Genomic DNA, 23,058 nt, shown 5'->3' with positions numbered 1-23,058 from the left:
AAATAAAGCAGGCTCTTCGGAATAAACCTCAAAAACTACAACCAAGAACCAAGCAAACAAAAAACCCAATCTTGTGAGGACACTCAAGATACATATCCTACTTCAAACACACGTGTATCAAGTGATGGAGCTAGTCACTTTTCTACTCTACAAGAAAAATGGCTTTTGGTTTAGCCAGAAATTTTGTCCCAGGGCTGAAAAAAAATCTCTCTTGACATATTTTTCATGAAAACTGGTTTGACTCCACAGAAACTTCTGAATTTAAGAAACACAAATCTTCTGTCAGATTACTTTTTTGATTAGAAAACCCATCTACAGAATAGTAGTGATGACTGAACTTGCTTTGTTCTGTTGTACCCACAGCTACCAGAAATATGGCTTAACTGACGATAAGAAGTACTAGTTAAGAAAATACGCTTCGGGGGTTTTTTTCCCCCTCACTTTTGCTTCAAACTCAAACCTACAGCTGGAATTTGACATTCCACTGAAGAAGAGGGAAGGAGGGAGAAAAGGAGTTTTCTTTAATGTGGACACAGGGAAAAAGGAGACTCAAAAGCAAGTTTCTAATTCCTTATTCTTGCAACCTAATCTCTTCATAAACTTGGTTTACTTCTTTAACTTACCAATGGTCGAGCATCTTCTCGTTCTAGTATCTTCAGAGTCTGATCTTCTGGGAACCTTAGCACTGATGTTATGACCTTAGCCATTGTCTAAAAAAAAAAACCAACCCAAAGTCATCTATAAGTAATTTAATTTCATATGCACTAAAATGCTTGGAAATGCATTTAAAAATATATTTGCCCTCAGTTAAAATTTGCTACGAGGTAATCAAATTGGTATGAACACGCAGCAGGGAAGAATACAGTCACTTTCTATTGTAAGAACTCATCATCTTCCCTTACCTATCTACATCTAACTTGCCAAAGCTAAAAGTTGTAGTGCTTTGAGAATTATTTCTGCTGGTTGGTTGTTTAAATATACTTCCTCTTTCAATCATACCAACTTTCAAACAAAGCTTTCCTAAGTTCTTGTAGGAACCAGATCTCTATCTTTTCCAATTTATTTGTTCTCCTCTCAATATCCATCATATTTTAGGAGCCTGATTGCAGGCAATGTTGTAATGGCATCTTCTCGTTAAATACAACGTAATGTCCAGGGCAAATAAATACATATATGTGTCTACAAACACATACATGCATATAAATGCATACATACATACATTTATTATATATATTTAATTTAATCAAAGCAACTGAAAGACAGAATCAAGACCTAAAGCCAATTTACTTCAGCACTGATTGTTGTTAGTTGCTCTTATTAATCAACTGCAAACTTCAGTAAATCAGAGTTAAAAGGAAAAAAAACCTGCACAGTTTTATAATGCAAAGTTTTGAGGCATGTATAGTAATGTTTTGAAGTAAGAAATAACCTCAATGAGTGAAAAAGGTTAAAGTTTTATCATCCAAAGAAAATGTTTGTGTTATGACATACAACTTCTGAACCTGGTCAGTCTCTAAGCATCAGTATTGTTACAAGCTAGTAAAATTCCAACTTAGGAATGATTTCACAGGCTTGCAGCATACAGTAAGAAGCCTACTGTGCAGGTTTTTTCACTGCTTTGAAGGGTAAATGAATACTATCTAGAGAAGGTATACAGATGAGGGAGCACTAAAAAACATCTTTAAGCAACAATTAAAGAGATATTTCATCATCTTCAGAGCTACTAAAAAGCTAATATTGTGCATACCAGCTTTCACAATAGCACTCGAGTGACGACAGGACTTGTGTTAATAGACCCATACCTACCTGTACAGGTTTTTGTCTCCATCGGTACATCGGTGAGAGATGTGACAACCCCGCTCCCCCCGCCACTCACCTCGGCGTGTTGACAAAGTTACTAAGGTATGGATCATGCCTCTTTGGGAAAAAAGTGTGACAGCCTATCGAATGCTGTGCCAGTAATAAACAGCATGTAAGGAATCACAAACACACGGCAATTCAAATCCATACAGCACGGATGTAAAACTGTATTCTAGCCTCAATCACGTGTCACCATATACAACTTCCCATACCTTTGTCTCACGACCCATCATATACTCAAAAAACGCTTTCCTCAAGTATTCAAACTCGGCAGGCTCCTCAGAGAGGGAAACGTCGGCATGGTGAAGGTTTCCATCTGTGTAAACAAAAACAAGAGAACATTTATACTGCGAGTCACTCATATGAATCCAAGTTTCACCAACGGCAGGCAACTGGACAAGAACAAATGCTGGGTTCTGCACCTGGGATAGAGTAACAACAAACACCGAAAGGGGTCTGGGGGTGCTGGTTGGCAGGAGGCTCGTCAGGAGTCAGCAGTTGTGCCCCGGCAGCCAAGAGGGCAAACCGCACCCTGGGGATTCTCTGGTTTGGAGAGGAGGAGGCTGAGGGGCGACCTCACTGCTCTCTGCAGCTTCCTGGGGAGGGGAAGGGCAGAGGGAGGTGCTGAGCTCTGCTCCCTGGTACCCAGCGCCAGGACGCGTGGGAATGGCTCAGAGCTGTGTTGTCAGAGGTTTGGACTTCACAGGAGGAAACATTTCTCTCCTGAGAGGCAGGGCAGGTCAAACCCTGGAACAGGCTTCCTGGAGTGGCAGTCAAAGTCCCAGGGCTGTCAGTGGTTGAGAGGCATTTGGACAATGCCATTGATACCTTAGCAGTGAACTGGTCAGGCCCTTGGACCGATCACTGTACGTCCCTCCCAGCTGAAGTAGCCAACTATCAGTGCCCACGGGAGAGCACATGAGCAGTGCACGTCTGCTTCTGTCAGGGTCCTGGGGGTGCTCACAGGCCTCAGTGGCCGGGACCGGCCTCCCCGGGACCCCCGGCCCCCCCGTCTCCTGCCAAGGGCCCAGGGGACGTGTCTGAGCTCAGCCCGGGGCCTTCAGTCCCTGCCCGAGCGATGCTGTAGCTGTGCCCGTCTCTGCCCCTGTCTCCCGGGGGGCTGGGACCTGCTCTGCAGAGAGCTGCTCTCCTGGGGGGACCCCTCAGACCCGCCTCAGAGCTGCTCCTGCAGAGCGCTCGGCATAACGCGGGGTAACTCTGCGGTTCTATTCCCTGCGCGCACCATGACTCCAGTCACGAGGAGACGGTTATTTGCCTGAAATGCCAGGGGATTTCAGCTCCAAAACCACTTTCAGGGACACATATTGCAAAGATTACAAGGGGAACTGGGATTTTACTTATTACTGTGTCAAAGCAGATCATCTTGCAAAGGAACTCTCATCACAAGAAGAGTCAATGTCCAAGCACGTAACACAAGACAGGTCTGTAAATTCCAGTATTGTTCACGAGCTTTAAAGTCATAAAATGTGTATCTAATTAGCCAAGACAAATGGGTAATTCCTCCCTACCCACTTTTGAGTGCCACTGCTTATACCACTCTCCCCAGAGAAAGCTTAAGAACTCCGATATAGAGCTCTTCTAACTGCATGACATAAAACCAAACCCCAAACAAAATGCTCTGTGACTCCCTCATCTGAAATCACACACCAGCTCTGCTATAACAGAGAAGACAAAACGAGGGTAAGATGCCATAAAAGTATGATACAAGTGTTTGAAAGAGACTGACATTTTAATAAATTGTCTAAACCAAAGCGTATCTTTCAAGCAAACAACTTACTTGTGATGAAAACAGTGTACTTACCTCTGTATGGTGTTGCAACGGAGGTGACGTTCACATTCTTCTCATAGTTTTTCAACTGGTCTTCCAGTACATGAATCTAAATAGAGAACAGTCAAAACGATGAATGGTGTTCACAAGCAGCTAAAATAAGCATAATTGACAGTTTTCGGTTAAACAGAATCTCCTTCGATGAAATCAAAAGACATTAAAAACTGTGTTATTAAAAACTTTCCCTAAACTACTTAAGGAAATGGGTGTACATGTGTATATACACACGCAGTATCTACAGCAAATGTTACGCACGTATATGTATTCACATATATATGTACACCTGTCTACTCTAAACACATAAGCATACATAAAGAAAACATGACAAAAATGCCGTCAAAAACACATCAACAATTAACCTTTCCTAAGATTTTTTTTTAATAGATGGTCATAGAACTCTAGTTAAAAATCCTCAATACCTGGCGTACTCAGCTCCTTCTATTTACTCTTAATTTGAGGTGGTTTTTGGGGGGTGGTGGTTTTTTTAGAGGTTTTTTACATCAAGAACCATAGAATCTTACAATAGCATCTTCAGAACCAAGTTCGCTGCGAACTCCTGGTTGAAATGTTACTGGAGCAAAACTATGTTTGTCTGCAAGCATCAAGCAGACAAACTGTTCCCTTAGAAGTAAAAGTGAAAGCTCTTAGCACAGAAACTATGCAAACAGACTGCATCCCACATAGAACAGAACCTTACTTTAAGGGCCGTGGTGCCTATCTGGACAGAGCCTCAGAGAAAGGAGCTAGGGAGGGAGGCTGACCTATAAACACTGTATTTAAATCCTTCAAAAACAACCACCACCACCACAACTCTAGTAAAGCTTAAAATTTCACTCACTCGCTTCCCTCTTTTCCACCTAGAACACAAACTGTTCAGGGACCCAAGGACCTAACCCTAGCACATTTACTAAGTAATCAGAGCTGGAGCTTAAATTTAGTGTTCTTTCATCAGCCAGCTCGGTAATTTTGGCTTTGTCCTTTTCTTCAACTGCTTTCTGCTCACTGAGCTGTTCCTCAAGTCCTGACTGCTCTTTCAGGGCCTGATTAAGATCACCTTCCCATTTTTTCAACTGCGTTTTCAGGTCACTTTCCTTATCTGACAAAGCATTCACCTTCGACACTGACTGCCTTAGTTGTTCTTGCAGTTCCTTCAGGGACTCCTCCCTTGTCACCTGCTCTCCCTTCAGTCGGGTTATTTCTGCTCTGGAGCCCTCCTTCTCAGCACTGCAGGTGGCAAGTTCCTCTTTCAGGTCTCCAACTTCCTGCTCCTTCTCTTGCAGCTCCATTTCATGCTTTTCCTGGAGCTCTTCAACCTGCTGATGGAGTTTCTCTTCCCAACTCCGGGTAATTTCTACCAACTCCCTCCTGTGAGCCTCAGCAAGACTCTCCAGCTGCTCTTTGTGATTACATTCTAGTTTTGACACAGCATCATTGATTCCAGCTGTGCCGGCATGTGCCATTTCCAACATTTTGGCATTGAATTCGCTCTCTTTCTGACTGAACTCCAATTGCTTGTTTTCAAGCTCTTTTTTTAGTTTAGCTTCCTGCTCCGCAAGTTTCTCCAGTGATTGCCTGAGTTGGTTGAGTTCCTCTTTGAGTACCTCCTCAACTCCTCGAATGGACATTGCATGCTCTTTTGACATAACTTCAACCTCTTCTTTGTGCCTTTTCCTCTCTTCTTCCAATTCTTGCCTTGCTTCACACACTTTACTATTCAATGCAGAGAGCTCTTGTTCCAAGGCATGACGAATTTTTAGTGCTTCTGATAGCTCAGAAGACAGTGCTTCGAACTCTGCTTGTTTCACATCAAGTTTTTCTAATGTTTTTTCATTCATCTCTTCTATGTGTGCACGGAAAACTGTTTCTTTCTCTTTCAAAATTGTAGCTATCTCTTGTTCTTGTTTCTCTCTCATTTTTTCCATTTCAGTTACTTGTTGTTGCTTTAAGATTTGAAGTTTTTCTGTCCAAAGCTTTTCCTGCTGCTGTTTCATGTTTTCCAGTTCATTCTTGTGCTTTTCAACTATATCACTTATTTCCTTATTGTGCTGCTTTTTTTCTTCTGATTGCTTTCTGGCCTCTTCCAAATACTTTGCAAGAGAGCTTTCCAGTTCAAGAATCCTCTGTTAGAAAAAAAGTTTTAAAAGAATATGAATATTCATAAGGCAGCAAGATCAACTTTTTTCAAAATCTCACCAGGTTCACATAACTACAAGTAACTTATTCCATTATTTTTAGTGAATATTAACTTTTTATGGCAGCCTTTCATTCACCTAGTTTCTTCTCAGACTTGCTTCCATTATGGTTAGTTATTTAATAAAAGGTTTTCTCTTTCCTTGTGGTGAAAACACATACAATAAAAGCTTATAAAGAATTTAACTAATACAAATAAAATAAATTCCTGGGACATTTATGAGATACACATCCATTTTTTCTTATTAAGCTAAAGTGCCAACACATAGGATGAAAGACATCAGGAGTCTACACGAGTACTACCAAGCTTTGTACACACCTACTCATTTATCTTAATTCCACACATCTCGTGGAAATTCTGCTGTCAAGGTAAAATGCTTCTATAGGCAAAACTTTCAAACTAATATTAGGGAGTGGCGGAATAACGTACAAACTTGCATTGGCAGATAATGCAATCTGACCCATTACATAAAGCATGGGACACTTCAAAAATTTAAGCACATTTTCTTATTTACTCAAGGATCTTTGTAAGTGTGTGTACGCTAGCAGTACCCAGGAGTTAAACAGCTTGAAGTTTAACTCTCCTGTAGAACATACATAAAAATTATGCAGAGGGATACAAATTAATGTATCATGCCATGATAGAAAGTGAATGCAGATGTGTGTTTTTTAAACACTGTGACATTAAAACAACCCAGTCGCAACAAATCCACAGTATCTGTAAACTGTCACACTTAGAATATATACTAAAAGGAATTCCTGTAAACATCTACCCCTTTGGAATCTTTACTCACAGTTCTAGAAGTCTTTACTTCTTGATGCATCCTCTGAATCTTCTTGTCACACTGTGACTGTATTGCTTTCTTCTGCAGCTCTAATTCTTCTAAAGCTAGGGACCCTTGCTGCTCTTGTTCTTGAAGGGCTTTTAAATACTCAATCCGGTTTATTTCCTGTATCAAAAATTATGATTAAAACAATAAATACAGTCATCACACCTCCAAAACCAGCAGAATTGAATATTTACAAACAAGTTAATAGGAGTCATACACTAGGCACACCGGTATTTTCACCACAAGCACAGAGTTTGTATTTCGTCTGTGTAAACAAAACCGTTACAAATCACTTCCATTTTCTCTTCTTGGGGACCATTCGCCTTTCTATGAAAAACCTAATGCAATCCAGCCTTCCATTTTGTTTTGTTTAGCATGATTGAGAGTAACACCTTAGAGGACTAAAGGTCTGTTCTCACTTGCTTCCATTGCTAAATTATTTTCAAGCTTCTAGTCCTTATAATTAAAAAATAACCTGAGAAATAGGTAGGCAAAAAAAATAGTCAGGAAGAGACCATCAAAGTCCCTCAGTCCTACTCACCAGCCATCACGGAGGAGCACAAAAGAGAATCTACTATTTGTTAGGTAAAATTACATGATCTAAAGTGGATTACAGCTTGTGAAAAAGAACAAAGAATCCAGTGATTCCTCCCAGCCTGGCCTGGAAGGAAATTATTTTCTGAGGTCAAACACTATGAAGAGTTAACCCTGCTCACATAATACAGCACCATCGGCCACAACGATACCAACACTTTTCAAGTAACAGCCTCATTCTTTGAACCTCTTCTACTCTAGTTGCTCTGGCTAATCGCCAGTGATCCAGAGGAAGAAATTTTTAAAAAATGTCTAAGCAGTTTTAAAAATAAAATAAGTCTTTCCCACAAGATGCAGCTGTTAGTGAGCAGGGAGAGTGATTAACTCTCATTATTCAGCCTGTATCACCACAGCTGCTTTCCCTTCATGCTGCTGAAGAGGCTGTCTGACCTCTTTGACTTTTGGAGGACGCTTTGTATCTCTGAGAGCAGAAGGACTCTCGCTACAGAACAGGGTCAGATTAAGACTTCTAGTTCCACCTCACACTCAGAGAAACACCTTTCTACACATTGCAGGGATACTCACAAGAGCTGCCTTCATCTTGCCCTGGAACGCCTTTTCTTGGGCCTGTAACCTCTCATTTAGCTCCCGATCTTTGGCAGCCATTTCTTTTTTGTGGCATTTTTCTAGTTCAGCAACACGCTCCTCTGAAGACTTCTGTCAATCAGTCAGAAAAAAAATGTCACATTCATATTCAATAACACTTTGTATTATTTCTCATGAAGAAAAGCAGTGCAACAGAGAGAGGAAACCGGAACCATCTCTTTGCTGCCTTTGAGTATCAGTCACTTGAACGCTTCCTACTGAGCCCTGACAGGGGCTATTTTCAAGCTTGAAGTTGTCCATCTTCCTTCTCAAGTCTTTCACAGCTCTACCAAAGGAAACACCAGATCTTCTAAAGACTCATCTACCAAGGTGAACTTGTGTGTTTTCAGTGTCAGTGCAAATGTGATCATAAATTGGAAAAGGAACTTCTGTCTCTAGCTTTCCCGGCATTCTTGTTATTTCACGTGCCAGAAAGTCAAGTGATGATACCCTATGTAGCCAGCTATCTACAATCTATAAACATGCTTTATTTAAGAAGAATGTAATGCAAGGAAGTTCTCCCCCTAAAGCATCAGTGTATTCTCTTAGAAAAATTACTAACATCACAAATGCCAACACAAGAACTGTCATTTACAGGTGTTTTCATTCACTGATTTTAAACTGTTAGAGAAAAATAAAATCTATATGGGGAGTTTTCTGTTCTGTCTTAAGTAAATCTTTAACCCTAGACATTAATTTTTATAGAACTTACTAAATCGAAAATTTTATGACGTTATGATATACTAATGTATTTTACAACTATAGTTTAATTGTAATTGAATTATTAGATTAAAAGCCAATAATACAGGGTGAGTCTCAGCTTTTACCTTCATAATCTCAACCACCTCTTGTTTCACTCTGGTTAACTCCCGCTGAAGATTTACCCTCTCTTCCTCACTTGCCTTTTCTACTGCTTTGATTTTTTTATCCGTTTCTGCCTGCAGTTTCTTCTGGGCTTCCTCTGCCTTTTGGGCAAGACTCAGAGCCCTCTCAAGCTCTTCAAAAGCTTCAAAGAAAAAAAGTACATGATCGTCAAGAAAGATCTATGTCCCTTTTCCTCTGTTTATTTCACTCTGTGTTCCCCTCTGATGCTCTGGAGTCTGTCCCAGTACTTGCCATGAAAACAGGACAGACAAATTCAGAGGTTCAGTTCGTCAGTCTTACATGCTATAGTCCAGAAGCACACTCCCGCACGGGAAACGTCCTGAACCCTGATTCTCAGGGCCCAGATACTTGAATTATTTCCTAAGCACTACAAAAGACATGACAGAAAATCTCTGATCTGAGCCTTCATATCATCCTAACGTACAAAAATCATGGCAGATGCTGAACAAAGATAACTGAAAGATGCATGTTCACCTCTGTCCCTGTCTTTCTATGCAGGATGCCAATGACACATTCATTATGTATCAGCATTATAATGTCCCTTGCTCAGTAATCAAATAGACACAATACTGGGAGTCCCGTAACTCCAATAACCTCCTGGTGTGAGGGGACACTTAGATTACTCAACAGCATGAATATCAAAATGGATCTTTGCTTTTACTTTTTCCTGGGGAGGGGAGGGGTAGTCGGTGTGTGTGGAAAAAAAGAGAAAGTCTGGCAACTGCTGTCCTCTCTGAACTCCAGGCATAGGTCCTTGCTTATGGGGGACAGAATCTCTTAATCATATTGAGTGGGGAGAGTAAAAAAAACCCCTTCCATCAAATGCAATAATTACAATACTGTCGTCATTTCTGACAAAGGCGAGACGCATCAGATTTGAATTCTCATGAAAATTTAGTCTCTTTGAAGGGTTATCCTGTCCTCTAGCTGCCACGCTCTTTTCAAAACAACTGTCTCCTTCCAGGAAATATATCCTTACTATGACATGTTCAGCCCTAAGTATTGTTACTCCATCATCAATAACAGCAGGCTTCTTTCCCAAAATTCAGCATCTCTTCAGAAAGCTGCAATACTTACCATTGCTTCCTGGTTCCACAGTAGTTTCTGTGCCGACTTCTTTTGTTGGACTTTGAACTTGTCGTTTAGATGGGACAGTCGAGTCAGGCAGTTCAGTGCGTATCTGACCATTCTGTAACGTCTTTTTCAGCAATGATACCTAAATAAAATGTTCTTTTTGTTAGAAAAACCCAAGGATTCTAAGTAGATCATGTTTTCCTCTTCAGAACTAGAGAGAGTTAAATAAATTGGTATCAGCGAGTAGAGAAAGGAAAAATCTGGCTGCATTTTTGTAGCATTTCAAAAATCAGAATTGTTTCCAATTCACAAAAATAGTTTCAATATGAGTGGAGAAGAAAAGACCAATTAAGCAAAACACATAAATTTTGCCAAACTCAAACAACTGCCAATGTTATGTTCTTGATAACAAAGACAATACAATGTAAGCACATATCAAACAATCACATTTAACACGAGTGAGATCGTGCAAGGGTATCCTCTACCACGAAGATGCATTTATTTTCTAGATAAACATAAATTCTCAAGAAGCTCAACAACATCGCAGCAATTATAAAAAGACATGGACATGCATGATAGGAAATATGTAATTTAAAGCAAAAAAAAAGTAGGAAGAGCAGTTTTAAAGCACATCTGTTGGGTAAGGTATCTCACCTGAGTTTGCAGGACACTAATAAGTTGATCCTTTTCTTCTAAGGAAGCATCAAATTCCTCTTGGAGATGTTTCCTTGCTTGTTGTGTCATCTGGAGCTCCTGAGAATCATAAACAAACACATCTCAAATGAAACTAACATGGGAATTTGAAAGGTTTATCAAAATACTGTGAAATATTAGAAATGCCTCTTCACAGTTGTGACCCTAGAATACAACCACAAAGTGGGTATTTCTTTTACTATACAACATTCCACACCACATAAGAACATCCCATTATTAAACCAGCAGGAGTCTAGATCTAATGCAGAATTATCCAGAATTCTTTTGTTCTAAAACACAAGTTTGTGTAGGGATCGCTTCATGCCTGCTCCCAAAAACCCTTCTGGAAGTTGAAGACTGCACTTCAGTAAACTCGGTTCTTCATTTAGCCACCAGATTAAGTCAACTGAAACAGCAGAAATGTCAGTGTCTCTCATGCTCCTCCAACAGGCTAGCACTCTAATATGACATATGGCACTTAGAGGAGCAGAAAGTTGGCTTTTTCATCCCTCAAAGGGGTCTCAAATCAGCAAGTCAGGGGATGCCAAAGAACTGAACTATGTGGCTTTACTTGCTGCTTAGTTGCATTCATTTGGCTGAACACCTTTAGAAACTTCCTCGACGTTACCTAAATGCATTACTAGGATCTGTGTAATCATAAAATACTGCCTTAGGGAGGTTTCTTCTATTTCCTTCCTGTGCTTTTAAAGTTTAAATATTTCAGTTCCTTTAAATACTTACTGCTCTAATAGAAAAGAAATGTATTTAAATTGATTCACATCTAACTCCTTATTGAGAGAATGGGAACCAGACACATTTCATGCACGCACTGTAAACAATTTCCCAAACTTGTATTCTTTTTTTTTTTTTCCCTTCAATATTTACTTCATCCATATATATCTTCCCAGTGATTTACCCAGGAAATGAATGCTTCTACGACCATTATTCTGCACAGATCGCTTGTATAAAGCAAGCGGCACCCGTAAACGTGGCTTCTGTGAGCCAGGAAAAGATAAAGGACGACAGAAAGGATGAAAAAGCAAACAGGAGACAAAACACAGGGCACTAAATGCTTCCTGCATTGCTTTCCTCTAACTGCAGATCTTGCTTTTACCCATCTTGCTGCCTACCCCTTACCTTCAGCCCTGAATCCCGGCTGCCAGAGCAGAGCCTGATACCAGCTCTGAGATCCGCAGCCGTGTGAGCTGAGCCTGCCCAGCCACGCAGGCAGGACAGTGCTGGGAGCTGTCACCGGGAAAACTATTCCTCTCTCTGCCCAAGCAACTATATCCACTTTGTAACCATGCCTTGCCTCAGGGTCTCAACAGCTACTGATCACGCTTCTGCCTTGCGCTTCTGAGCTTTAGAAGCAATTCCGTCCAAGCCAAGGAAAGCAGCTCAGTGCAACAACAAGTGACAAAGAGTTTTACTGAAATCAACATCGAAATAGTCTTTTTGGGTCCCCAAGTCCCTTCTGATCCTTGTCTGACAAGGAGAACTCCGAAGACTGCTGCTGAGGAATTATTCTTAACAAGAGAAAACTAAGGTAAGCAAAAGACACGTTGACAGCCAGGGACTATTTCACACTGTCAGCTTGGTCTCAGAGAAGACTTAGTTTATTCCTACATGGCCCTCTTAAAAGGAACTTCTCTGATTCAGCATATATATGGGGAAAATGGACTGCACGATGAAGAAAAAGATTTTTTAACTTCTGATAACAACTTATTACATCAGTGAATGATCTATTTGGTACCATTTTAGCTCCCACAATGGCAATGTACCATTTGATCTGTAACTTTTCTTTTAGGTCTGTTTTACCTCATGCCATAACTTGGGCTTCTAAAAGACCAAAAACCTATTTTTTGAAGGTCTTCAATTAATAAAAAAGATTTCAATATTAGCTTTGAAGGAATGTTTAAATCTACAAGACTTACAAGAATGGAATTAAATTTTATAACTAATCTATATAGAAATCTACGTGTATCAGAAATACATATATTTTTATATACATATATGAATCAGAAAGGCTGTGATAGCAAATGTGAAAAGTAAGCAGGCACATGTTCAACCCTTCTTCATAGTGAAAAGCTTTAACTCTGGTGTACATACATGCCTTCCAAACTTTACCAAGTACCAATAAGCTGGAAAACCAAACCTACTGGAGCATGCGGATAGAGACTGAACACAGAATGAGCTTCTTTCATTTGACCTTGTAGTGAACTGGAAAAAAAGCCACTGGCAAGCCACTTCTGTCAGTAATGCTGTGGGTTTTCCCCTCCTATGGGCTGACAGCTTAGCTTAGGACAGAGCAAGAGCCCAGGCACAGGCTCCAGCTCAGCTGAGCACCACACGCTCAGCACTCTGGCCCCCCGTTCGCAGCTGCTGGGGCAGAAACAGCACAGATCCCAACCAAAATGCTGTCCCCATGGCTTACACAATTCACAGCCTGATTCCCTGGATCACACCCTGCACAGCTCAAGTAGAAGCTCCACAATTTGTCGGTGACCTCCTCTGAAATCATGTTGCACCGGGGCAGCCCCTTGCGGGCGAGCAGGAGCCTTGGGTACGTGCATGTCCGGATGCTCACAGTCACATCCCTCACCCTCCAGGGCCAGACCCCGGCCCTCGTTCGCGGGCGAGAGACGCCTGACTGCCTGGAGCTCGCCTGCCTTCAGGCACAGGTGGGACCTCACCACGGCCCTGCACCCTCCACAGCAGCGCTGCTGCTCGGCACAGCACACGCCAAAACACGAGTGCAGGCACAGAGAAAGCCCCTGGCTTTGAGCCAGCTGGTACCCAGCTGCCAAGTGAGGTCAGAGCATGGACAGAGAGGCCCTCGTGCACCCATCTCTGAACCGACGCTGCACTGGCTCTCGGGGCAGTGAAAACGCTTCCGTTTCGCATCCTGCTTCACCAAAGCTTGACAATACGGCTTTGGTGAACTTGCCCTTTTCATTTGTTCTGCCCAATTACCTGTCTTTTAATTAAACTCAGCAGGTTTATTATCAATACCCTACACATTAGAGATTCTCCTTTTAATTTCACTATAACCTAAGCAGACAACAATCATAACACAACCCACCTGATCTCATGATGCAAATAAACTACGCTACAAATCCATAAAAGCAATGGAGACATTATAATGGAGATCAAGTGTGCAGTTTTTAAAATTCTATCGTTTTTTCTATTGACAGTCATTAAAATTTTTATTTAAAAGTGTCTCTTACTTGTATTTGCCTAACATTAGCCTTTCTTAATGCTTAATAGAAGAGCAACAAGTTGCACAGGGACATCTACTGCTGGATCCAACAATACTCTAAGAACCACACACATTTCTACCTATTTCCCAATGAACAGAAAAGCAGTTCAGTCGGTACGATGAACTGCTCCAACTTAAGAGGATGACAATAAGCTGCTGAATGGGAAACGAGTCAGAGAAACAACCCCATATAAACAACCCTGCTGCACGACAGAAAATATTTTGTAAAGTGAACAAAAAAAAGCTAGGCAGAGAAAGAGCCTATGTATGTGTGGTATAAATATTCAACCAATAAAGTAAATTACCTCTCTCAGTTCTCCAATTCTGCGGAGTGCTTTATCCTGAGTTTGACTCAGAATGTCCTTAGAAAAAGAAAGAATAAACATCAGGCTTATTAAATGTAACTTTATATATAAAGCATAAATAAATCCACAGAATTCTGCTTCAGCAGAAGAATTAACGACTTGAATTTTTCTTTCAAGTCAAGCTCAATGTGGGTTATCATGAACTGCCAACTGTGGGTTGGCAATCACCTGAACTCAGCTGATGCAATAACAAAAGGCTGAATTACAATAGCTTCAAAGTTACTTTGACAAACCAGTATTAGCTTATTCCTCAGAAATCACAGCTAAGGAGTCTTCTGTTACACACACACACATAAACAACGTATTGTGTAAACACACACACAATGCACTGAGAATTAAATCTGTATTTGCACTACACATTCTAAGAGGATAAAAAGTAATGCTTACCTGTAGCTGCTGCTTCTCCCGCTGGATAACTTGATAAGCAGACACTAGCTAAAAAACAGAAATCAGGTATAACGTTGATAATGCATGCACTTACAGCTATCACAGTAAATTGCTTAGTTTTATCTCTATCTGCATTTTCAAAGTCTTCATTTGAGAAAGCTCTTCTGACACAAACATACTTAAATTTAATCAATGTTTCCTCCTTCCATTTAGAAAATATCTCCAACGTCTTAAAAAAATAAAGCCTACATGTCAAAAAAATAAGGTCATTCAGCATCCAGGTTAGCTCTACGTCCATCGATTTGCTCCAGACAGGGAAACAAAAAGATGATCCACTACTGCAGTATGTGTTGGCCTCATCTTTTTCCCCTCTCCACCCACCTAAGTCACTCACAACACTGCCTACCTCTGAGCATTTTCCCCAGCAACTGCACCGTCGCTGCAGCATCTGCTCTTTGCTGAGGCTGTCCGCGTTTCCCACAGGCTCTTCTGTTTCGCTGTCGGTGTCAGAACGCGGATCAAGGTTGGGACCAGCTGTGTCCAAGTCCAGCTGACTCAGTGAGTCTTTCGAAGCAGCGCCTAACAGGGACTCCTTGGAAGAAGAACAGAACAGGGACTCCTTAGAAGAAGAGCGGAACAGGGACTCTTTTACCGGGCTTCGAAACAAAGACTCCATGGAGGGAACTCGGAGCTGCAGCCTCTGGGCCAAAGACTGAGTGGCACTCAGCTGCAAAAATTCAAAGCAAATAATGACTTTTGCACTGCTTTTAGGCAGACACACATACTGAAGACCGGGAAACAGACACCTGACCTGGGCAAAGGAACGACTGTTGCCTAACACATGCGTGACACCAAACAGCTACCACGCCCTTAGAAGAATCGTCTCGTGCTGAAAAATCAAGCATGCAACTACCACATGTGGGCAGTTTCAGATAGCAACTAAATCCAATAAGCTACACCTCTGATTTAAACTTCTAAAATAATGTATTTCTGTGTATCCCCTTTAAAAAGTAAAGAACATGTAATTAAAATAGTTGCATTTACTGTTATCCCAAGTTTTTTTAGAAATTGTGACACACTTCTTGATGTAGTAAACAGAAGACTGTACTTATCTCAAAGACACAAAAATATTTTCCTATGATTAAGAGAAGAAATTTATTGTAAAAGCCTGTGTACAAGTTCGTTCTAGCATGCCGTCTTAAGCAGTCCTTTTCTTATTTTAAATGGCTTTATGATTTTTACATAAAATGCAATTATTGCTTTATGCGGCTGAAGTACTCACGCTGTTCTAAAACAAAAGGTTCTGTGCTACGGCACCATACGCTGCCAGTGCTACACAAGGGATCTGAAAGCATTACTGCACAATGTTGCCCTCACGACCACGTGTTGGGACGCACGGACTAGGAGTCGCTGCTAATTCCACTCCAGCAAGCTAAACTATTTCTGAGACACATTAAAGAATGACGCCCACCTTTACCACTAGTGACAAATTCTCTGAAGCCTGTCAGCTCTTTTCCTTCAGCTAGGAATTCGCTTTCAGGCCACGCCATATGCCCTGTGCTGGCGGCCTCCACGCGCAGTGAGACGCACCTCAACACAAGCAGCCTGCAGCACGCCATCACATACCGCTAACCTGTCCCTGCAAAAAAGCTCCACGCAGCAGTGCCAACCCTGAACACCAGCTAATGGGATTGCACACAAACACAACACCCTGGTATCCTGACAGGCTGCCTACTGGGCATCCCTCCTCCCGAATGAAGGTACAGATTGGGCACTTACACCAACATAATACAAAGACAACACAGCGGTGAAGAAGGAAACAATTCCCCCTTGTCCTCCCCATACCTGTGGGGAGGCTTGTCCAGGTGGGTATTTCAGCTGTACACTTATCATAACCATCCATGTACCTGCTACACGATTACACCCACAGCTTCTGCTCTGTGGATACGCAGAGAAACAGACAGAAACGTAAATGTAGAAGAGGAATGATTCAGTGTAAAAGGGCCTCAGAAATGCTTGGCAGGGAGCAAACTTAAGACGTACAAAAATAACAGAGAAGAGAAGAGAAAGACATCAAGACAGTTAAGGAAGGCAGTGAATTGAGCAGTCACCCAGGTTCAGACAGAGCAAAGAGAGCAAAAACCAGCCGTACAAGAAGTCTGTTTGGATTTTGAAACTGCACTTCACCTGGCCTGAACAAAACCTGTATTCTGCTCCAGAGCACTGTCTTGTTGCAACTGATTTATTCCTGGTGGATAAACTGCTCTTACTGGGTTTGAAACTAAAGCACTCCTACCTTTTATTCTCGTCTCCATTCCCTGTTCTTTTTCGCTTCCTAACTGGAGAGCTAATAATAAGCTTATCTATCTTCTGCTTTATCATTTCCAAAGCATCTACTCTGCTACTACCGGACTGACAGAGGAAGACCAATACTTTACCAAGAACTACAGACTAACGACAAACACTGCTTTCAAAAATCACATATTCTGATACCATAAAAATAATTAAAAGAAACCACAAAGGGTTTGTAAATCTAATTGACAAGAATACTTTAATAAAATTTAAGACCTAATTTTAAAACACCAGATTAAGTAGATTTATGGAAAGTAAAGTGTAGCATTCATAATGGAATTTAAAACAAATTTCAGGTGTCACTGATCATCTCCTCAAGAAAACGTGGTGTTAAGAATTCAAGGGCATTGTTCCACTGCAAGAGAACACATCTTTTTTGTAGCAAAACCCAACACCTCAATTTTCTGGTTGGGAACTCAGCGCTTCCTCTGACAAAGCTTACAGAATCACAGAAGTTCCCTGCTTTACCCCACCGGCCTATTTTCACAATCTCTAAATCAGGGCTTTTTTTGCTTGTTTTTCTTTTTTAAATCAAGCCACTGAGAAAAAGCCACACTACTCAATATTAAAAAAGAGGAGTGCAGATTAACTCCTCTGCTTCCTCTATTGTGCAAGTCATGGTTACCCATCATCTTGACAGTGATTTTAATGATATTTTACGATTGATCATTTAGACTCAGTTTGGTTTGGGGCTTGTTTTTTGTTTTTCGGGTTTTTTTTTTCACATTTGATAATGATTATTGGTATGGTTAGAAACATTCACCATGGCTCAGTTCAAGCCCTCAGGCTCATCCACCTCAAGTTACCTGGGCAGTTAACTGGATTCCCCCAACTTTTCAACTAAAAGAGGCATAAAACCCAAAGTTAGTCTCTCTGAATGTTACTTCGGTCCCACTGCCTTGCTGAGTTCAGTTCAGAGGTAAGATTTTCAAGACCTGAAGACAGACTTAAAAGGTTTCCTATTCTGGGGGTCAACCACTACAGCTTAAAGGTCTGTTTTACTCATCTTAAACACTTCATTATTTAACCGAACAATTAGACTATTCATACCTATAAATGCACAGAAAACAGTGAGACTGAGGCAGCAAAAAAAAAAGCTAATCAAGGAAAAAAAGTTAAAGAACACAGAAAAACTGTTCTCAACTGACCTCTTCCTCTGGTGTTAAAGTGTCTTCACGATTCCCATCTGGGAACAAATAGGTCTTCCTTCTGTTCCGAACTGGTAAACGGGATTCGGAAGGGACCTACACAGAGATCACATATATCCAGAAAAATATTAACAGCAGAACTAATTATTCCGTATCATAATTTACTTCAACAGTTACTAACTGTAACATCTCAGTAAAGTCCAGGCGAGATGTTCCTTTTAAAGAAAACAACCAGCTCCACGTACTGTCTGTGGAAAGTTCTACTTTACTACAAAGTCTCCAGAGCAGACTACATCATGAAGCAGCCACAAGAGCACGTCACAAAATCAGGTAGTTTGATTGTTTCTGACCATGGCCCTTTTACACCAGATTTGAAACACAAGCCTCATAATACTTTAGGAACATCATACAGTTGCTTCAGGATAAAAGTACTGCAAACTGACAGGGATTGAAGCATTTCCATATGCAATACCATCTGATTCCTTGAAGAAATTAAAAAAAAAAACCAACCCTGACCAAAGAGGAAACACCCCCACTTACAAAATTGAATCTAAACAAAGGGCAGAAGAAGGTGACACATTTTATGTCACTAGGAACTTGTTCCTGTCAGCACTGAACATCTATTCAAACAAATTTCACCTCATGCTGAGTGAGGCTGCAACAAGCCAGACCGACCCAACTCAAACATAGTTTGCCAGCCTCATATTTCAAAATTCAAGCTCTTATGTACAAAGTAACTAATTACCAAGATCTCTCATTACGTATACTGTACAATATAAGCAGAATGAACAAAGTGTTGCCAAAAAAAAAAAAAAAATTTACCCTAAATCCCTTAACACTTAGTTGCAGAACCATCACTGAGGTGGCATACCTAAAATCTGCCTTGCAAAATGCCCGTCTCACAAGACAGACTTGGATGTTCTGAAACATGATTGACAATCAGACCACTGAAAGGATTACCAAGAGAGACAGGTGTTTGGAGCTTACACTCACTTTATAGCCTAAATCTGTGGGTACGTTTTGTAAAATTTGGATACTAATGATGTAACTCCAGCATCATAGACCCCCTAAGATTATTCCAAAATCAATCATAGTTTGACCAAGTGGACCCAATATTCGCACTTGAAAGTCAAACCCCTCAACTAGTACCGAATAACCATTCCCCATGGAAGCTCTACGTCCTGCTGAAAAATTTCACACCAAACAATTCATACCGACAGCCTACTCTCTCTTACTCCTGCTCCCTAACCTAGCACCAGTGATTTAGAAGAGAGAGCTTCTGGTGCTCACCGTACAGGAGATGAAATATTTCCAGCAGTTCATCACTGCTTTGCTAGTGTTCAGGGAGAGTATGAATCTCTCTCTTCACTCTGGCCTTAGCAGTGCTCCACTACTGCATTGACTTCTTGTCAACTGGCAGCTGAGCAGCACTCTGCCCCTGAGCAGCACTGAGCTCTGCAGCACAGCCACCGAAGAGCTGTGATGTCACACAAGAGTTCCACTGGAAGGGATCCATAGCAACCATCTAGGCCAATGCCTGACCACTTCGGGGGTTTCCAAAGCTAAAGCTTCGTATTAAGGGCATTGTCCAAAGGCCTCCCAAACACTGACAGCCCTGGGACATCAACCACCTCTGCAGGAAGCCTGCTCCAGGGTTTGACCACCCTCCCGGAAAAGAAATGTTTCCTCATGTCAAGTCTGAGCCACCAACCACCCCACCCCCCCACCCGGCAACACCTTTGTAGTGCTCTGATTGGAACCCTCAAAGCTTTAATATGAATAAAATGGGTAATCGGAGCATCTGTCTAGCCTGATTTGATTGCCCTTTTCACTTTTGTATTGACATGCTGTGACTTACAACCACCACCAGATGACAGTGTTCTAGAAGATTACAACGGCCTCTGCAGAGTCGGTCGGGATCAGGAATGCAAACCTGTACCAACAGTGGCGGGAGAGGTTAAAAACAGTCAGGTCAGGGAACTGACAAAAGCCAGTTTCTACATCAGCCCTATAATCCTTCCGTGTACAAACTACGGGCTGCTCTAAGTAACTTGTTGGATATCAAACATTACATTTCTTTACCATGTGGCCGACTTCACGGTTCCCTAGCAAAGAGTCTCTTTGCTGGTTGTGTATTTGGATCTTCCCCTGTGGTGCCCAGGTATTGGTCTGATCTCAGCGAAGGGAAAACTGAGCAAAAACGTTCATTACCAGCCCTTGCAAAAAAGATAGGGAGTGACTTGAGGGGAAAGTCAGATTGGTGTGTTCAAAATACACAGGGCTGTGAAAAGAGCAAGGGCGCTGTCGGAGAAAGCTGAAGGCCTACAGGCTGCGGTTGTTTGAACTGACAAGACGAGAGGAATTAACTCACTTCGGAGTGAAGAAAAGCTGACGGGCATTGTGCTCTGCACCTTGGGGGAAAGGAACCTCTCTGCTCTAGTGGGAAAGTTGTCCAGAGATCACGTATCGTCCCTCTCTTTCCAAAGGTGCAAAGGGCAAACTCAGGCACTGAAGGCTACTAAGAAACCCTGCAGTAAACTGGCTCACTAGCTAGGACTGCAGGAGGAGGAAAACTACGTGGATTTATTCCACTGCAAGACCAAGAGGCATCTTCTTGTGAATGGGAATACAAGACACGGAGAGATTTAAAAGCGCGTGACAGGATTTGACCCTGCAAGAGTCTCTTATTTTCCCAAAACCAAAATCTTCATTTTATCACTGGCTTGCTAAGTGGCATTTCCTTTCTGCTTTGTCTAGAGTGTCAAAACCTTCCTCCTAACTTCCATTTCGCTGTAATTGTACTTTAAAAGCTCTGGATGCCACAGAAAGGGAGTCGATGCTATAGAACAGCAGATCCTTTATAGCAACGGTGACGCTAGTCACGAGTTTGATTTTAAATGAGCTGGCAGGAGACTCTCACTCAAGTACTTTCATTCTTATTTCTGTAATCACGATATTAAAAACAAAACACACACCCCACCACCCCACCCCCAACCCAAAACTAAAACCCCCCAAACAAATTCATATGGGCAGGGACCTTGTATCCAAAAAGAGAAAATAACTTGTCCCTGAAGACAGAGCTTCTTCAAGGCAGAGGAGTGTGCTGCTTCCAGGAAGACCTGGGTTCTCTTCCCAGCTCTCCCAGTGCCCTGGTCACCCACCCTGGGCTATTTTGCACCTCAGTGCTGCTACTGGCATTTTAACCCAGAACTTTGATGCTGCCCAATTTCCTACAAACACGGGGTTAGTTTTCCTCTGTGCTTGCCCAACCGCTGACAGGAAGGCCAAAGGAAGGACTGCTTCTTTAGCTGCTTTTCGAGAACACCGAGACACGCACTCACGGAACGCAAGGATCTCCCTCCCTGAGGCGGCGCCGCACTGGGAGGAGCGCGGGCGGTGCCCGCCGGCGGCTGAGCCGCCGCTCCGCTGTCAGGAGGGAGGAGGAGACGCGGAGCGGCCGGAGCCGTAACCGTGGGATCCGCCGCCTCCAACCTCGGCACCAGCGCGGGGGAGCAGCCGGGCTGTCCTGCGCCCCGCCAAGGGGAAGGTGCACCCCACCCGTCCTCTCCCGCGGCGCCCTCCGGGGCGCGGAGGGAGCGTCTGCGGGCAGGGGCGAGCCCCCCCCGCGCCCGGCGGGCGGTCGGCTCCCGCCGCCGGTTTTTTTCCGCCGTTTGCTTCCGTAGACGGCGGCTGGACGCGGAGTTGCTGAAAGCCCCGGCGTTCCGTCTCGAGGGGTACGGCAAATCCGCGCGAAGGCTTGGTGTGCCAGTGCCAGCGACAGGGCTTTGTAAGCATTTGGGCGACGCCGGGCCCGCTGCGGGTGTGACAGTTTCATACACGAGGTTCACAAGCTCGTTAGCGCCAGGTCGTTAATGACCTTGCTCGAGCCCTGGGCTTGGGGAAGCTTCTGGCTGCAAAAGGCTCGGCAGCTGCTTCTTGAAACTCTGTGAAAACCTGTCTGCTGCCAAGAAAGTCGCCTTGTTTTCACGTGGCCCGCCCCGAAACCTTTTGAGCCGTGTCTGTAAACACGGAGGGCTCTGCACGTTGTTTACAAGCAGAGTGCCGGAGAGGGGACAAGGCAGCGTGTGCCACCGTGGCTGTTACTATCTCTGAAAGCGGGGGGGATGGATGTTCTTGGCCGCTTTAGGTTAAAACCGATAGCTTTAGGCCCTCGGGTGAGGTTTGCGTGCCTGTGTTCGGCCCGGCCCGTGCAGATGCCGCGCGCGGTCGGCAGGGGCTGGCACTCCCTGGCCAGCAACGGCGCCATTTTGAAACCTGCTGCGTTGACGGCGATGCTGTGTGCAGGCTGGAAACGCACGATGCTGTTTGCAAGAAACGCTGAGCCGTGTGGTCCGCCGTACGGCACCACGCCAAGGGGGCTGCATGCCGTCATCACAAACGTCCAGAAGAGCTTTCACTGACATACGCTCCTGCCAGCTTTTCAGTAATCTGAGGAGAAATGCAGGCAGGAAACTGACCAAAAACCCCACCAAGATAATACATCCACAGGAAACAAACGGCTGCTTTCACTCATTTTTTGCTACATGCTTTTTTAAAAAAATAATTGTCTTACAAATTTAGAAGCCAAAAGCCAAATACAGTTTCATAATTTTGTTGAAATAAGAATGAGCAAAACCGCGCAGGGTACGCCGGGGAGTCTGCGCTCTGCCACCGACACACACCCTGTAAACAAACCCACCCCCTTTATAGTCTTTTCCTAATACATATTCATAAGATGGGTGTGTTTAGTCTGCGCAAGCGTAGTGGAGTTTTCTCGAATCTTCTCAGATTCCCTGGTGGTGTTGAGGGGGGGTTCTCTGGTGTTTTCCCACTCCTCTTCCCGCCAAAACAAGGGTCCTTCTGGTACTTTTCCATCAAAACAAGGGTCTGCCTGATACAAGGCTCTCTCTGGTAGTTTTTGCGCTAGGCGCGGTAACAACGTAGTCAAGACACCAACATAGCCATTAGATACTCTGAGATTACAAAG

The 23,058-nt window shown here is 42.8% G+C and overlaps 1 protein-coding gene across 1 annotated transcript; it reads right to left on the bottom strand.

Moving 5' to 3' along the window:
- Positions 1–653: 653 nt before the first annotated feature.
- Positions 654–21,906, bottom strand: LOC141956718 (golgin subfamily A member 4-like; the record flags this gene model as incomplete). Its single annotated transcript, XM_074897521.1, has 15 exons — positions 21,451–21,906; positions 19,930–20,004; positions 18,072–18,167; positions 14,978–15,163; positions 14,572–14,619; positions 14,125–14,181; positions 10,522–10,620; positions 9,871–10,009; positions 8,736–8,914; positions 7,849–7,980; positions 6,694–6,849; positions 4,822–5,829; positions 3,683–3,758; positions 2,073–2,176; positions 654–710 (listed from the first exon to the last, which is right to left on the bottom strand). Coding segments are annotated over exons 1-15 (2,868 nt in total), but the record flags the coding sequence as incomplete, so codon positions are not given.
- Between the last annotated feature and the right edge of the window lie 1,152 nt (positions 21,907–23,058).

This window comes from Athene noctua, chromosome 2, assembly GCF_965140245.1.
Source record: "Athene noctua chromosome 2, bAthNoc1.hap1.1, whole genome shotgun sequence".
Lineage (NCBI taxonomy): Eukaryota > Metazoa > Chordata > Aves > Strigiformes > Strigidae > Athene > Athene noctua.
The sequence above is the reverse complement of the archived record's forward strand: the minus strand, read 5'-3'. Positions and strand labels throughout refer to the sequence as shown.